The sequence below is a fragment of the Octopus bimaculoides genome, chromosome 29 (genome assembly GCF_001194135.2).
Source record: "Octopus bimaculoides isolate UCB-OBI-ISO-001 chromosome 29, ASM119413v2, whole genome shotgun sequence".
Classification (NCBI taxonomy): Eukaryota; Metazoa; Mollusca; class Cephalopoda; order Octopoda; family Octopodidae; genus Octopus; species Octopus bimaculoides.
In genome coordinates this window covers 3,638,570-3,639,399 of record NC_069009.1, presented here as the reverse complement: position 1 = coordinate 3,639,399, position 830 = coordinate 3,638,570, and the positions used below count along the sequence as shown (strand labels likewise).

The window sequence follows — 830 nt, the reverse complement described above, 5'->3', positions numbered from 1 at the left end:
TTCTCGGCCATATACACAGCCTTGTTGCATCGAGGGCACATGTCACATCCGCCCCATCGAGGTTTTGCCGTACCGTTGGTGCTGAGGATGGGAGCAGCGTGGGCCTCAGCTAGGTGGGAGACATTCCTGAAAGTAGGAGACAAAGAGATGATACTGCAGCAGGTGTGGTTGCCGGGATGGGTGGGTGGTCGGGTGTTTGTTGTAATTGGTTGTGCTGGGGATGGTGATGGTGAGACAGTGGTGATGAAGAAAGTGGGAAGTTGGTGGTTGTGCCCGTGACAAAGGTGATGATGGTAGAGGTAGTGGCAACAGACAAAATGGTTGTAGTGGAGATGATGATGATAGTAATGGTGAGGATGGTGGCAATTATGGAGAGTGGAAGGGGCAGTGACTGTAGTGGTGGTGGTGGTGACGGTGATGGTGGTGTTGATGGTAGTGGTGATGGTGGTGGTGAAGGGGGTAACAGTGGTGGCAAGTGGCAGCGGCGGTGACTGGTGATGGTGGTGTTGATGGTAATGATGATGATGGCGGCGGTGGCGGTGGTGATATTGTAGACAGTGTGGTAGTGTGGTGTGGTGGCTGTAGCACATATCCACCTTCTTGGCTCACTGGTACAGGTTGTAGTGCAGAGGGAGTGGAGTGATGTTGGGGTTAGGGTTAGGGTTTGGGAAGAATATGGAGGGAGGTTGGGCGCTGTGGAGGGGGTGGTGTGGAGTGGCATGGGGGGAGAGACGGAGTGGCGTTGGGGGAAGGGGGGAGACAGCACATTTCAGGAAGGGTTGGAGTGAAGTGAGTGTGTGTGTGTAATGGAAGATCAAGTTTGATGTTTG

At 53.7% G+C, this 830-nt stretch overlaps 1 protein-coding gene across 1 annotated transcript in view; it reads right to left on the bottom strand.

The window, feature by feature from the left end:
* Positions 1 to 830, bottom strand: part of LOC106877716 (cysteine and glycine-rich protein 1) — a 15,988-nt gene that overhangs the window by 6,466 nt on the left and 8,692 nt on the right. The window contains exon 3 of the mRNA XM_052977841.1: positions 9 to 126. Within this exon, the coding sequence (XP_052833801.1) occupies positions 9 to 126 (118 nt within the window). The remainder of the gene's footprint in view (positions 1 to 8; positions 127 to 830) is intronic.